Raw genomic sequence first — 15,495 nt, forward strand, 5'->3', positions numbered from 1 at the left:
TGATTTTAGCAAATGGCTGCAATATAACAAAGAGTGAAAAATTTAAGGGGGTCTGAATACTTTCCGTACCCACTGTATAATGATGAGGCCTTGGAAAACAATCTAATAATGTGTTTTATGGATTCTCGTCCGTGAAATGTGCCATTTCCGGTATTTTGCCGGTTAGTCGACGCAGGCAAAATGAAGTCGAGGATTTTAAAAAATCGAATAGTCGAATAGAATCGACGAATCGCGACAGCCCTAATATACAGTGAAAGAGTGAGAAAAGCTGCTTTATAATAATAATAGATATTTAATCACAAATGTCACAAATACATAATCACAAATGTCTGACCAAATTCTGCAACTCTACAAACAAGCACAACACACCTGTATTTGAATTTTTAATCAGGAAAAAAAATCTCAATTCCCCTCCAAAATAAAATTTTTATTATAATAACTATAATAACTATAACTATATACTAACTATAATAAACCTAAAATCTGATTGGTGTTTCAAAAGTTTCAGTACTGTTCCAGGACCAACAAGTGTGTTAGGCAACTTGTCCTGTTTGGGTAAATGATGGATCCAGTGTGTTTCATATGTCCACACAGATTTGGCCACTCCGTCACGCTCCAGCTGGGATGAGGATGACAGTGGATTTGCCAGCTCACGCCACTCTCACTGGGAGAGCCCGTCTCCTGCCCCCAAACACTGCTCCGAGCGCAGCCAACGCTCAGTCCGCGACAGTGAGAGGAGAGACAGGTGTGAATCACTTCATCAGAGCCTCAGTGATTAACGTTGAAGGTTATTTGTGCTGACGTGGTTTGTGTTGTCAGAAGAAGTATTAGTAGATGTTACTTTTGTTGTTCAGGTCAAGTAAACCTCAGTATCCAGCAGAAACTCCTCTACCAACCCCATCATATAAGTACAACGAGTGGGCCAATGACAGGAAGCACCTAGGCTCCACTCCACGCCTGTCCCGAGGAAAAGGTAAATACACCACTTTTGGTGGAGAATGTTGTAATTTTGTATGTGAATTTTTGTTTTTTTGTTGTTGTGTGTGTGTGTACTACTTAACTCAAATGTTTGCATTTATATTTTGAAACTACTGTTTTTATTTGGTATATATTGATTGATTGATTGGAAATTTAAAAGTAAGTTACTTCCCAAAGTCTAGATTTAATGCCTTTTTTTAATTGTCTGTTTATTTGCTTTTTATTATTAATAATTTCCTTATGTATTTTATATTTTTATTTACTTAAGAATATTTTTTAAATATTTTTTTTTTAAATAGAATTCCTAATACCTAACATCTTAAATATCAAGAACGTATTAAGCCAATGATTAACGAACATGATTAATTTGAATATGCACATGTATCATATATGCACTACCGTTCAAATGTTTGGGGTTGGTAAGATTTATTTTATTTTTTTAGGAAATTAAAACTTTTATTCAGCAAAGGTGCAATTAATTGATACAATTATATATTGACAATTGATTTTTTAAAACTTTCTATTCATTAAAGAAAAATAATAAGGCTGAATATATTCAACTAATAAGAAGGAAGGTTTATTAAGCAACAAATCAGCATATTGGAATGAATTCTTAACCTTGATTTCATCATTTCTGAGTAATGATGCTAAAATTTCAGCTTTGCCATCACAGAAATAAACAAAATTTTAAAATAGAAAACCGTTAATTTCATCGTAATGCTATTTCACAAAATTTCAATTTTTTATTCTTTTTCATTAAATTAACACAGCCTTGGTGAAAAGACTCTTCTTTCAAAAACAAAAATCTTACCATTCTTACTGAATCTTTTTGAACAGTAGTGTACAGCATCTATAGTGTTATATTTATCTGGCCTCTTGTTTTGTAGGTGATAAGAGGGAGGATAGAGAGGACGGCATCCTATTTAATAATGAAGATGAGAAGGAAGAGTGGGAGGAAGATCAGAGGGTGAGTGCTTAAACCTAATGCAGTCATTTTCCAAATGCTCTTTTTATGTTCTTAGGATTCCTAATATATGTTCCTGATCTTAATGTGTGTGACTAATAAGCACATACAAGTGCATCTCAATAAATTAGAATGTCGTGGAAAAGTTCATTTATTTCAGTAATTCAACTCAAATTGTGAAACTCGTGTATTAAATAAATTCAATGCACACAGACTGAAGTAGTTTAAGTCTTTGGTTCTTTTAATTGTGATGATTTTAGCTCACATTTAACAAAAACCCACCAATTCACTATCTCAACAAATTAGAATACTTCATAAGACCAATAAAAATTTTTAGTGAAAAATTTTAGACATATATGTCGCACTGTACAGCCCTGCTCATAAGGCTGCGGTTCTCTCAGTTCGTTGTGCATCTTTTTTTCCACACTTTTTCCTTCCACTCAACTTTCTGTTAACATGCTTGGATACAGCACTCTGTGAACAGCCAGCTTCTTTGGCAATGAATGTTTGTGGCTTACCCTCCTTGTGAAGGGTGTCAATGATTGTCTTCTGGACAACTGTCAGATCAGCAGTCTTCCCCATGATTGTGTAGCCTAGTGAACCAAACTGAGAGACCATTTTGAAGGCTCAGGAAACCTTTGCAGGTGTTTTAAGTTGATTAGCTGATTGGCATGTCACCATATTCTAATTTGTTGAGATTGTGAATTGGTGGGTTTTTGTTAAATGTGAGCCAAAATCATCACAGTTAAAAGAACCAAAGACTTAAACTACTTCAGTCTGTGTGCATTGAATTTATTTAATACACGAGTTTCACAATTTGAGTTGAATTACTGAAATAAATGAACTTTTCCACGACATTCTAATTTATTGAGATGCACCTGTACTATGTCAAAGAAAAACAACTTTTTGTTGTTTGTTTTGTATTCTATATAAAGTTGGATATATATTATATATATTCCAAACTTTGGCAATATTGTATTTTTTGCAGTCATGCCAATAATGCAATTTTGAATTGAATTGAATTATATCCAAATTTGTCCACATATATACAGTACACACACGTATATACACAGTCAAACCAAAAATTATTCACACCAGATATAATTTTTTATATATATACTTTTTTTTACTAGTGGGTGCAGGACACTATAGTTCATTCATGTAAGTGAGGATAGCAATAAAGTAAACTGTGACATAGTATACCCAAAAATTCTTCATACAGTGGACTACCAGTAAAATTGATAAATATTTGGGACCAAAAATTATTCACTTTGACACTTTGACCTGACCATGTTTTGCTTAACTATTAAATATATTTGTGAATAAATATAAATATATACATGTAAATATTTTCTAAATATATACTGTATGTGTGTGTATTTATATATACATAATAAATAAAGTTGGATATATATTATATATATTCCAAACTTTGGCAATATTGTATTTTTTGCAGTCATGCCAATAATGCAATTTTGAATTGAATTGAATTATATCCAAATTTGTCCACATATATACAGTACACACACGTATATACACAGTCAAACCAAAAATTATTCACACCAGATATAATTTTTTATATATATACTTTTTTTTACTAGTGGGTGCAGGACACTATAGTTCATTCATGTAAGTGAGGATAGCAATAAAGTAAACTGTGACATAGTATACCCAAAAATTCTTCATACAGTGGACTACCAGTAAAATTGATAAATATTTGGGACCAAAAATTATTCACTTTGACACTTTGACCTGACCATGTTTTGCTTAACTATTAAATATATTTGTGAATAAATATAAATATATACATGTAAATATTTTCTAAATATATACTGTATGTATGTGTATTTATATATACATAATAAATATACACAGTACACACACATGTATTATGTAAACAAAAACTTTTATTTTGGATGCGATTAATCGTTTGACAGCGCTAGAATAAACTGTTATAATGTGAGAAATGTTGAAGGTGTCTGAATAAAGGCGATATACACCTTTCATGTTCACGTTGTTATTTTGGCGAGTACTCACTGTGTTATGTTCAAACAGCAAGCTGATCGAGACTGGTACATGATGGATGAAGGTTACGATGAGTTCCACAACCCCTTGACATCCAGCTCAGAAGAATATGTGAAGAAGAGGGAGCAGATCCTACAGAAGCAGACCCAGAAACGCATCTCAGCGCAGAAACGGCAAATCAATGAGGTACCGATGCACATCCTCACCCATCTGCACCTTCAAGACCTCAACACCTGTCGTGCTTACTCACATGTGTGTTTCTCTTCAGGATAACGAACGCTGGGAGACCAACCGCATGCTCACCAGTGGAGTGGTTCAGCGTTTGGAGGTGGATGAGGACTTCGAGGAAGACAATGCAACCAGAGTACATCTGCTTGTCCATAACCTCGTGCCACCCTTCCTGGACGGGAGGATAGTCTTCACTAAGCAGGTACAGACGTCTCTAAGCATGAGTGTGCTTATTTGGGAGTCACCAAACATCTGAGTCCCTAATTGATGCTTTTGTATTCATTCTGCGACTCCAGCCCGAGCCGGTCATTCCAGTGAAAGACGCGACCTCAGACATGGCCATCATCTCCCGCAAGGGCAGTCAGCTGGTCAGACGACACCGAGAGCAGAAAGAAAGAAAGAAGGTGCACAGCTGGTTTTTATATTTCATTTACACCTCTCTCGCTCCAGGGCAGTAGTGTAGATGTCATTTGTTGTTGCGTTTGGTTCTTTTCACCTGACAGGCACAACACAAACACTGGGAGCTCGCTGGCACCAAACTGGGAGACATCATGGGAATCAAGAAAACCGAGGAGGACGGATCAGATGGAAAAGCTGTTGGAGAAGATGGAAAAGTGGATTACAGGTTAAATAATGTCACATATATATATATATATACACAGTGGGTATGGAAAGTATTCAGACCCCCTTCAATTTTTCACTCTTTGTTATTTTTTATTTTTTTCTGATTCCATCTATTTTAAAATATTTCACAAATTTATTTCACAGTATATCTCTCAGAAGACAAATGTTTGCATTCATTCCCTCTTGTAGACACATTTGGTCATGATCTAGTTATGATACCATGATGCATGGCAAACTGTCATCACTACTGTTCAAAAGTTTTGGAAATTTTTGTGAAAGAACTTAATACTTTTATTTCTCAAGGATGCATTAAATTGATCACAAGTGACAGTAAAGACATTTATAATGTTACAAAAGATTTCGATTTCAAAGAAATGCTGTTCCTTTGAACTTTCTATTCTTTATAGAATCCTGAAAATAAAATGCATCATGATTTCCACAAAAATATTAAGCAGCACAAGTGTTTTTAATATTGAGAATAAGAAGAAATGTTTCTTGATCAGCAAATCAGTGTATGCTGAAAAATGCAGCTTTGCATCACAGGAATATTTCACAATATCACAGTTTTTACTGATCAAATAATTGTACTTTAGAAGACTTCTTTCAAAAATCATTTGAAAATTTTTTTAAATGGTAGTGTAGATATATTTTATGTATTTGGTATCAAGCATGTAGTTTTCCACATTTTTGCATGTTTAAATTAAGCTCTTTCCCTGAGAGCTCAAAAAACATCTGTAGATTCTTCATGGGCCTCTTTCTTATCTTTCATGTTTTCAGAGCGGAGCAGAAGTTTGCTGACCACATGAAGGAGAAGAATGAAGCGAGCAGTGAGTTTGCTAAGAAGAAGACCCTGTTAGAGCAGAGGCAGTATCTGCCCATCTTTGCTGTTCGCCAGCAGCTGCTCAACATCATCAGGTCCTGACACTCAAATTAATTCACTTATGTGCTTCCTTTAGAACAAACTCTGCCACCAAATTTGTGAGCTCATGTGTCTGCTCACCCGGTATGCTGATGTTTTTCTTTGTGTCTGTCTGGTAGGGATAACAATATTGTGATTGTGGTGGGGGAAACAGGCAGTGGTAAGACGACTCAGCTGACACAGTATCTACACGAGGACGGTTACACCAGCTATGGCATGGTGGGCTGCACACAGCCCCGCAGAGTGGCAGCCATGAGCGTGGCCAAGAGAGTCAGCGAAGAAATGAACAGTAACCTGGGAGAAGAGGTTGGTGCCTAACATCTTGTGTGCCTCGACCAATTTTATCTACATTTTCCTGACAAATATATTAATATTATGGAGAAATACTGCCACCTGGTGGATTTGCATGCAAGTGACTTGCATGTTATTTTACCCAGAAGCCAATACTGAGAGGATGTAGTAGTGGGTTATTGTCATTAACTAAAACTAAACTAAAACCATAAAAAAGTTCAATGTTATTCTGTTATTTGAAATAAAATAAATGTTAACTGAAATAATAATAATAATATAATTTTCATTTAGTTTAGGTTGAAGTACTTGAATAACTAAAACTAAAATTAAAATCAACTAAAATTAATAAAAAACAAAAATAAACTAAAACCATAAAAAAGTTAAATGTTATTCTGTTATTTGAAAAAAAAAAAATGTTAACTGAAATAATAATACTAAATAGTACTTAAATAACTACAAAAAAAAAAAAAATAATATATAGACATATTAAAAAATAATAAATATGTCAAAAACAACATAATTTAAACTAAAATATCACTGATGTGAATATCAATACACATTTTAGAAAAATAAGTTGCTGTTGTATGTTAATATAGTAATGCCATTGTTGATTTCTAGATCCATGAATGGCCTGTTGACCAAAAAAAAGTGTATATATTATAATATCTTGAAAATGTTAAAATTTTATATATAAATTGTAAAATATGCTATGTATAAATATGTATATGTTAGAATGATTTCTGAATAATAATGTGACACTGAAGACTGGAATAATGGTGTCACAGGAATAAATTACATTTTAAAATATATAAAAAATGGAAAATTATTTTAAACTCTAATAATATTTCATAATATTACTCTTTTTGCTGTAATTTTATTCAAATAAATACAACCTTGTTTCTTGAGCAGCAAATCAGCATATTAGAATGATTTCTGAAGGATCATGTGACACTGAAGACTGGAGTAATGTTGCTGAAAATTCAGCTTTGCCATAGCATAAATAAATTATATTTTAAAATATGTTAACATGTAAAACAGCTATTTAAATTTTAGTAATACTTTACTATAAGGCTGTTTTTACTGTATTTTTAACAAATAAATGTGACCCTGGTCCACAAAACCAGTCACAAGGGTAAATTTTTTGAAATTGAGATTTATAGATCATCTGAAAGCTGAATAAATAAGCTTTCCATTGATGTGACAATATTTGGCCGAGATGCTATTTGAAAATCTGGAATTTGAGGGTGCAAAAAAATCAAAATATTGAGAAAATCACCTTTAAAGTTGGCCAAATGAAGTTCTTAGCAATGCATATTACTAATCAAAAATGAAGTTTTGATATATTTACTGTAGGAAATATGCAAAATATCTTCATGGAACATGATCTTGACTTAATGTCCTAATTATTTTTGGCATTAAAAAAAAAATCTATAATTTTGACCCATACAATGTATTTTTGGCTATTGCTACAAATACACCCCAGCGACTTAAGACTGGTTTTGTGGTCCAGGGTCACAAATGCAGTCTCTGTGAGCATAAGTTACTTCTTTCAACAACACTAAAAAATCTAATAATTATTCCAAACTTTTGACCAGTAATGTATATTATTGTAAAACTGTATCGTTATAATAACAGCATTTTCCATGCCTAAGGTTTTTGTCTTTTTCTTTAATGTCTATACCAGGTTGGTTATGCCATTCGTTTTGAAGACTGCACATCAGAGAAGACTGTAATAAAATACATGACGGATGGGATTCTTCTGAGGGAATCTCTGCGGGAGTCAGATCTGGACCACTATAGCGCAGTAATCATGGACGAGGCCCATGAGCGCTCCCTCAACACTGACGTGCTCTTCGGCCTGCTCCGAGAGGTGAGCCATCTATCTGTCCTCCTCAGCCACTTTCACATCAATCCTTATGAATACTGTTTCCCCATAGTCAGTTTAATTGGTTTTCGTACACTTAATTTGATCGCTGCTTATATGGATAGTTAAAGAGTACTGTTGAATTTAGATTTTGTTACTGATGAGTCATCCCTTCTTCCTTTTTATCAACCTGGCTTTTTGATTACTTAGGTGGTGTCTAGACGCTCAGACTTGAAGCTCATTGTCACATCTGCCACCATGGACTCGGACAAATTTGCAGGATTCTTCGGCAATGTACCTATTTTCAACATTCCCGGCAGGACGTTCCCAGTGGATATCTTGTTCAGCAAGGTGGGGTGTTAATCGCGTCTTCAGTTAAAGCTGAAGCTGGTTGGGGTGCTGTACTGACGCTGAGTGTTGGTGTGATTCAGGTTCCTCAGGAGGACTATGTGGAGGCGGCTGTGAAACAGGCTTTACAGATTCATCTCAGCGGGATGATGGGTGACATCCTCATCTTCATGCCTGGTCAGGAGGACATTGAGGTGAGGAGATTCTTTAGTCATGCAAATGATGTTATGAATGGAATTGCAATTTATGTACACTATTAAAAATATATATATACGCTTCCGTTTTCATTGATCAGAAATACAGTAAAAGCAGTAAGATTGAGAAATATTATTCGTTTAAAATAAATTTCTATTTTTTTTTAAATATATTTAAATTTTTAATTTATTCCTGTAATGGCAAAGCTGAATTTTCAGCATCCTTACTCCAGCCTCAGTGTAACATGATCCTTCAGAAATCATACAAATACAACAACAACAAATCTTTTGCTGCTTAATATTTTTTTTCAGGATTCTTTGATGAATGGAAAGTTCAAAAGAAAAGCATTTATTTGGAATAGAAGTTCACTTTAAATGACTTTAGTGTCTCTTTTGATCAGTTTAATGCATTCTTTTTTGAATAAAATTTATTTATTTTCTTTTCTTTTTTTTAATTTAATTTAATTTAATTTAATCTTATTTTATTTTATTTTATTTTTACACCAAACTTTTATTTAAAAGTTTCCACAAAAATTCAAATAACTGCTTTCAACATTGATAATAATAAGAAATGTTTCTTGAGCATCAAATCAGAATATTTTAATGATTTCTGAAGGATCGTGACTGAAGACTGGAGTAATGATGCTAATAAATTGAATAAATTGCTGAAAATTCAGCTTTTAAAATATAAAACAGTTGTTTAATATTTAATAATATTTTATAATGTTTTTTAAAAATAGAATTATTACAGACTTTTTAACTTTTGACTGGTAGTATTTATGTGTGATATTCATATATATATACACACAGATAGATGGATAAAAAGGGTAGTTAGACATATAGTTATTGATATAGCTTGCATTGTCTAATGAGGCAATGTATAACACAAATGATGTTTATGCTGCTGCAGGTGACGTCAGATCAGATTGTGGAGCGACTGGAGGATCTGGAGAACGCTCCGCCTCTGGCAGTGCTGCCCATCTACTCCCAGCTGCCCTCGGACCTGCAGGCCAAGATCTTCCAGAAGGTAAACCTTGGTCTCTGTTGGAAACTCTAAGATCCTGATCATAAGACAAAGATGGTTTGTGAACTAAACCTGTGTGTTTATTGTCAGGCTCCTGATGGAGTGAGGAAGTGTATTGTCGCTACAAACATCGCAGAGACGTCTCTGACTGTGGATGGCATCATGTTTGTGGTGGATGCTGGTTACTGCAAACTGAAGGTAAAACCATGTGAAACTGCTTTCTTTAATAGGGGTATGGCACATCTGATACTAACAGAATTATTACTTTGTGTTGTTTAGGTGTTCAACCCTCGCATTGGCATGGATGCGCTGCAGGTTTACCCCATCAGTCAAGCCAATGCAAACCAGCGGGCTGGCAGAGCAGGAAGAACAGGCCCGGGACAGTGTTACAGGTAAGAACAGATCAGGAAAGATCTTTCTTGAGCAAAGGGGCACACGTAGTTTTCAGTTTATGGCAATGGTAAAGTTTAGAGTGAGTCAGACTTGGAAGTGTGACAGATTAACAAAAAAGAAATAATGTAGAGCGGTACTTGGTTCTGTCCATGAACTGTTCATTGGATTTTGAGATGTGGGCATTTCACTCAGAGTGGAACGTGAGCTTGCACAGGAACTAAATGATTGGAGAAGTCCTGCATACGTCACCAGAGAGAAGTCTGTGGTTTTCACAGGAAAATCCAGTTAGGATCATTTGATGAAAAATTCTGAGCTCAAAAAACGAGAAAGTAAAACACATGCATGGATATATTTTTATTTCATGATGACTTTATGGCGAAACTTGAGTGATGAAACAGCAAGTCATTTTTTTGATCCGGTACTTTGGAACGAATCATCCAAATGAAGCGAATCGCTCAGGTGTCTCTGTAGTGTAAATACAGACTCTGGCCTCTCTTTGCTCATACAGGCAGATGAATCAGTCAGGCAGGGCGACTGCAGGAGGGGGACGGGACGGTAATCTTGAGAGGATTTCACGCAGTTTAATTTTTGTTTACACCTCTGAGAATGTGAGACAAAGGCTCCTGTGGGCTTTTTGACTGTGACCTTTTTCAAATCTGCACAGTCCTGAAGATGCGGCGACACGCTGTCTCGCTGTTGTGCGGTCACACAAAGGAAACTCACGCAGGGGGTTGTTTTGCCTCCCTGTGAGTGTCTTTGGCTGCTCGTGAAAGTGTGTGGATTTTGCCGGATTAGTTACATATATCCTTTACCAAACATCTGTGCATCAGGAATCAATTCTGTTCAGCCAGACGCTTTGTAATGCAGCCAAGAGCCGTGTGTATGTGTGTGACATGCGTGTTAAATCTATAACTCAAAAGCTCTGAGTTGTGATATTTTAAGATGCTCAGGGGTAGTTTGGGAATGGCTCATTGTTATGGGCTTCCCCTCTGGATCTTTTAAAGACATTTTTTTTTTAATGGTGTGCTACATGCATCTGTTTGATTTATTTTTTTATTCTGACCTTTTACATTGAATAGGCTTATTCTGATTCTTTCCTAGACTCTCACCCACTTCTCTTTATTTTATTCTAATGCCTTCTTATAAAATTAATGATTTTATTCATCAGACTGCTGCAGTGAAGCAACAACATCACAGCCAGTCAGAACTTATTTAATGTGTAATACAGTTATCTGCATTGCAATTTTAACTCAAAAATACAAACTATTAACTAAAATATAAACGTATTTTACTATTATTTATACACTATTAATACACTATTTATTCATATTTGAATGAGATTTTTTTTAGTTTAGTTTTAGTATTTTAGTACATTTCTAAAAAAAACTTTTGAAATGTAACTTTCTTTAAATAAAAATAAGTTAGTTTTTTACATTTTCATCTCTCTCTCTCTCTCTCTGTGTGTGTGTGTGTGTGTGTGTGTATATAAAGATTAATAAAAAATATTCTTAATCAGTGAAGTTTTAATAACCCAAATTTACCCAGGGTTTTAAATATATGGTAACACTTTAGATAAAAAAAAAACATCACTATTAACTAAGAGTTTTCCCTCGATCAAGTCCTAATTTGCTGCTTATTAATAGTTAGTAAGGTAGTTGGTAAGATTAGGTATGGGGTAGGGTTAAGCCCCGTTCACACCATGAACGATAACTATAAAGATAACGATATTAGTGTCCACATCAGCGAATGATATCGTCTGTTTATTCTAAGCGCACATGCGTCTGCCGCTTTAAATTCTCGAGCTCGTTACAGCAGGATGGATTCTGATTGGCTGTCAAATTTTTATCGTTCATCAGCTGGAGAAAAATCTTGTTGAAAGTGATTCCAACTATATCGTTTCTCTTTGTCTTTATCGTTATAGTTGTGGTGTGGACTCTGCTATTCTTTAATATTGAGAACGATTTTTAGAACTATAACTTTATCATTATCTTTATAGTTATCGTTCTTGGTTTGAACGGGCCTTTAAAGGATCTATTATATGGTCATGCAGAATAAGGCATTAATATGTGCTTTATAAGTACTAATAAACCGCAAATATGCTAGTAAAGTGCATGATAATAAGCAGCTAGTCAGTAGTGAATAGTGTTCCCTAATCTATGGTTAATAGTTTGGAAAAATCAAGATTTTTTTTCATATAAATTGTAGAAGCCTCTTATGCTCACCAAGACTAAATTGATTTAATCAGTAAAAAATATTGATGAAATATTATTATAATTTAAAAGGTCTGTCTGTTTTCTATAGTGTGTGAGCTCCCTAACAAGAAATACCCTGGATTTTTCTCTGACCTCTGCGTCACATTGGGTTTGGACATGTTAAAATGTCTATAGCAAATGAATTGACCTCTCTTACCTTTTGTGTTGGTCCACTTCAGGTTATACACTCAGAGTGCCTTCAAGAATGAAATGCTCACCACCACTATCCCAGAGATCCAGCGCACTAACCTGGCCAATGTTGTGCTTCTGCTCAAGTCACTGGGAGTTCAAGATCTCCTGCTCTTCCACTTCATGGACCCGCCGCCTGAAGACAACATGCTGAACTCCATGTACCAGCTGTGGATCTTGGGAGCGCTTGACAACACAGGTGAGACTACCAGCTTCAGACACTGCCCTGAGAAAGAGAATCAGCGTAAGACCATTTAAATCTTTGATTTATTTAAATTTTATTTTGGGTGTCATTTAAAGTGAAATAGAATCTTTCAAGTCAACAAGAAAATCAAAATGGTTAATTCTTAGTTTTTATGGAATATTGGAGTATTTGTTATAAATAATTTATCCATGCATGTAATTTTTAATCAAAAGCATTAACCGTAATGGCCAGACAAGTTTCAGTGCTTCCCTTCCATCAACCTGTCACTCACATGATTGTCAATTTTGCAACGCCCACTTTCTATGATCCAATCAGTTCCCAATGGACAAAATTAAGTCCTAGCCCTACATGTTTTTATTTCTCTTTCGATGAGACTTTCACTCATTTATACGGCACAAGATATCGTCTGTTTATTCTAAGCGCACATGCGTCTGCCGCTTTAAATTCTCGAGCTCGTTACAGCAGGATGGATTCTGATTGGCTGTCAAATTTTTATCGTTCATCAGCTGGAGAAAAATCTTGTTGAAAGTGATTCCAACTATATCGTTTCTCTTTGTCTTTATCGTTATAGTTGTGGTGTGGACTCTGCTATTCTTTAATATTGAGAACGATTTTTAGAACTATATCTTTATCATTATCTTTATAGTTATCGTTCTTGGTTTGAACGGGCCTTTAAAGGATCTATTATATGGTCATGCAGAATAAGGCATTAATATGTGCTTTATAAGTACTAATAAACCGCAAATATGCTAGTAAAGTGCATGATAATAAGCAGCTAGTCAGTAGTGAATAGTGTTCCCTAATCTATGGTTAATAGTTTGGAAAAATCAAGATTTTTTTTCATATAAATTGTAGAAGCCTCTTATGCTCACCAAGACTAAATTGATTTAATCAGTAAAAAATATTGATGAAATATTATTATAATTTAAAAGGTCTGTCTGTTTTCTATAGTGTGTGAGCTCCCTAACAAGAAATACCCTGGATTTTTCTCTGACCTCTGCGTCACATTGGGTTTGGACATGTTAAAATGTCTATAGCAAATGAATTGACCTCTCTTACCTTTTGTGTTGGTCCACTTCAGGTTATACACTCAGAGTGCCTTCAAGAATGAAATGCTCACCACCACTATCCCAGAGATCCAGCGCACTAACCTGGCCAATGTTGTGCTTCTGCTCAAGTCACTGGGAGTTCAAGATCTCCTGCTCTTCCACTTCATGGACCCGCCGCCTGAAGACAACATGCTGAACTCCATGTACCAGCTGTGGATCTTGGGGGCGCTTGACAACACAGGTGAGACCACCAGCCTCAGACACTGCCCTGAGAAAGAGAATCCACATAAGACCACATTAACCTTTCGTTTTTACTTACTGTCCTTTTGCCACATTTTATTCAAAGGTACAGTCAAGAGTGAATCTGTTCTGAGTAGTGGTCGACCGATATATCGCCAAGGCCGATATATCGGCCGATATCTGGCATTTTTCAAATATCGGCATCGGCCGATAAGTTTTTCTGTTTGGCCGATGTGTCAGAGGCGGGACTTTTATTTTGACGGCGCCGAGAACGGCTGCGGCAGTGCCTGAGCGCACACAGCTCACATACTCCCTCTTGTTCGCTGTTGTCATTCAGTTCTGTCTAATACGGATAGAAGTCTATCTAATAATCAGATAGAACTGTTAAACAAAGGAATTAAAATGTATACAAAAAAAGTATTATAACGATTGCTTTAATATTATTGAATACGGACAGGAGGAGAGTTCAGCTTCACTGGAGACGCGCGATCGACAAACTTTAAACTCGTGACTGATTTCAAATTATGCTGCGCTTTATGCATTTGCCCACTGTCATATTCATGCCATTTCCACTGTGTGCTGTATGTAAAATCAGTGTTACCTTGGCTTTATTTGAAAAAATATGATTCCCAATGCACACAAACTTCCCAGAATAATGAGTGCCCTGTTGGTTACAGTGTTTACTTTCTTTTTAATTATAGTTTGATTAAATATTTATTTATTTGTGAAAAATACTTTGTCTTCTAGAGTATAAGTATGCTTATTTTACACGTTTATTTTTTAATCCATTTTCAAATGATTTCAAATTTCTTAAATATGAATTAAAATATATAAAATGATATCGGCTTTATATCGGCCATCGGCCACCCTGCTTTCCAAAATATCGGCATCGGTATCGGCTGTCAAAAAACCCGTATCGGTCGACCACTAGTACCACTAGTTGAACTGTGCTGTTAGATATTGCGCTCAATAAATTATTTTGGGCATTGTTTAAAGTGAAATAAGTGAAATACAGCAAGAAAATCAAAATGGTTCATTCTTAGTTTTTATGGAATATTGGAGTATCTACAAATCTTTAATTAAAAGCATAACAAGTTTCAGCTTTTCCCGTCCATCAACCAGTCACATGAGTGTCTGTTTTGCATTGACCACTTTCTATGATCCAATCAATTCCCAATGGACAAAATCATGTCCAGCCCTACATGTTTTCTTTTCTCATTCGGTGAGTCTTTCTTTCATTTATACAGCACAGTTTTAATTTACATTTCATGCTGACTAATGTTTTTTTTTTTTTTTTTTTAGTAATTGTTGCACATGCTTCTCATATAATTTTTGAATTATTGGGTAATTGCATTTTATTGCATTATTTCAGTGTGCATTGTCAGCAACAAAGTCTAATACTGTACTCTGAAAACTTAAAATTGTGTGTTAGCTAAAAATGTAAACCATAAATAAACATGTTCATTGTTTGAAACAGATTACATTTAAATAAATTAACATTAACTGAAACCAAATCGAATCTAAAAACATGGAACTTATTTGATTTCAGCTAGTTCTCATTTCAGCATTTCATATTTTCTTTATCTTAAGTTAAAGTACTAAAATAGCTAAAGCTAAATAAACTAAAAAAATACAGACATTTTAAAAACAAAAATAAGATGACAACAAAATTACTAAACCTTCAATTAAAATTAAATGTAAAAAAGTA

General features: G+C 34.8%; 1 protein-coding gene across 1 annotated transcript in view; it reads left to right on the forward strand.

The window, feature by feature from the left end:
- Positions 1–15,495, forward strand: part of dhx38 (DEAH (Asp-Glu-Ala-His) box polypeptide 38) — a 31,661-nt gene that overhangs the window by 4,714 nt on the left and 11,452 nt on the right. The window contains exons 5-20 of the mRNA XM_016475638.1: positions 595–745; positions 855–973; positions 1,866–1,945; positions 3,998–4,153; positions 4,236–4,397; positions 4,492–4,599; positions 4,699–4,820; positions 5,597–5,734; positions 5,858–6,044; positions 7,714–7,899; positions 8,104–8,244; positions 8,325–8,435; positions 9,346–9,462; positions 9,550–9,657; positions 9,739–9,851; positions 12,284–12,492. Of these exons, the coding sequence (XP_016331124.1) occupies positions 595–745; positions 855–973; positions 1,866–1,945; positions 3,998–4,153; positions 4,236–4,397; positions 4,492–4,599; positions 4,699–4,820; positions 5,597–5,734; positions 5,858–6,044; positions 7,714–7,899; positions 8,104–8,244; positions 8,325–8,435; positions 9,346–9,462; positions 9,550–9,657; positions 9,739–9,851; positions 12,284–12,492 (2,208 nt within the window). The remainder of the gene's footprint in view (positions 1–594; positions 746–854; positions 974–1,865; positions 1,946–3,997; positions 4,154–4,235; positions 4,398–4,491; positions 4,600–4,698; positions 4,821–5,596; positions 5,735–5,857; positions 6,045–7,713; positions 7,900–8,103; positions 8,245–8,324; positions 8,436–9,345; positions 9,463–9,549; positions 9,658–9,738; positions 9,852–12,283; positions 12,493–15,495) is intronic.

This window comes from Sinocyclocheilus anshuiensis, unplaced genomic scaffold (genome assembly GCF_001515605.1).
Source record: "Sinocyclocheilus anshuiensis isolate Anshui unplaced genomic scaffold, SAMN03320099.WGS_v1.1 scaffold256, whole genome shotgun sequence".
Taxonomy (NCBI): domain Eukaryota; kingdom Metazoa; phylum Chordata; class Actinopteri; order Cypriniformes; family Cyprinidae; genus Sinocyclocheilus; species Sinocyclocheilus anshuiensis.